Here is a 1033-nt window from a genome sequence, read left to right on the forward strand (position 1 = left end):
CTGCAATTTGGTTTAGGTATGTCCAGGCATTTTCCATGTTTTATCCAGGTTTTTGCCTACATTATCCAGGTTTTATCCACATATTAACCGTGGCTTGCTGCCTTTCACTTGCTTTGTTCTAGATGGTACGGGCAGAGTCGTTTGTCTACGCAAAATCTATCAGCAGTGGCAAACCCGTTCGTAGCGAGGATTTTTTAAGCGGCCCCAAGGCACCGTAGAGACTCGATCAGAGCAGGAGAAATATCGGTGTGCCCAGCAATAATTTAACCGGGTCAGTGGAGAGCTGGCACAATTGAGTGACGTCGCATTTGACATGGCAATGACCCAGTTTGATGAATGGTGGCATAATTTGCGGCAGGATCAAGTTGATATCGAGCCACCTAAATCCAGTGACAGTAGTGAACGCAATGATCGAAGTGAAGGAGGAGGAGACGCAGGTGGACCTGCTAGTAGTTGTGAGCCTAGTCGTGATGAATCTGGTGGCGGTGATTCCGGGTGGTGAATCTACCGGTGGTGGTGCTGTCGGCAGAAATGGTGGCATCAGTCGTAATAATGGTGACTCCGATGTCGCACTGCCTACTCAACTATCGAGCAAGCCCCCACCATTGCGGCCGAACAACGTTCGCGAGCATCGAGAGATACAGCTCCGGTGGAGATCAAGTTAAACGACAGAGTTGTGCCAGTTGGACGCCCCGGACTAAACCGTAAGGAAGCGCGAGGTAAAGCTAAGTCTGACCTGAAAGAATACAATCAGGGCATGAAGCTGCATGGGCTGCTGCGGGAACGAAACGTATGTGAAGTGGTGGCTTCTCTGAAAGAGATTCAGCCGGGCCTACGTGAGGTTGGGTCGTTCCTAGCGACCTTTCAGGTGCTTGGAATAGCAGTTGGGAAACCACTATTGTGGGCTATGAGCCCAAGTTACGTACCTGACAATGTGCGCTACAGACCCCCTGAGCCGACGGTCGATCGTGCACTTGAACAACTACGTGAAACGCTATGTGGAGAGCAGGCAGAAATTCAAATTGATAGTGAT

The 1033-nt window shown here is 50.2% G+C and overlaps 1 protein-coding gene across 1 annotated transcript; it reads left to right on the forward strand.

Moving 5' to 3' along the window:
• Nucleotides 1-407: 407 nt before the first annotated feature.
• Nucleotides 408-665, forward strand: PPTG_18354 (hypothetical protein; the record flags this gene model as incomplete). The annotated part of the gene is made up of 1 exon (XM_008916421.1): nt 408-665. The coding sequence occupies one exon, from the start codon at nt 408-410 to the stop codon at nt 663-665; it is 258 nt and encodes an 85-aa protein (XP_008914669.1).
• Between the last annotated feature and the right edge of the window lie 368 nt (nt 666-1033).

This window comes from Phytophthora parasitica (genome assembly GCF_000247585.1).
Source record: "Phytophthora parasitica INRA-310 unplaced genomic scaffold supercont2.83, whole genome shotgun sequence".
Classification (NCBI taxonomy): domain Eukaryota; phylum Oomycota; class Peronosporomycetes; order Peronosporales; family Peronosporaceae; genus Phytophthora; species Phytophthora nicotianae.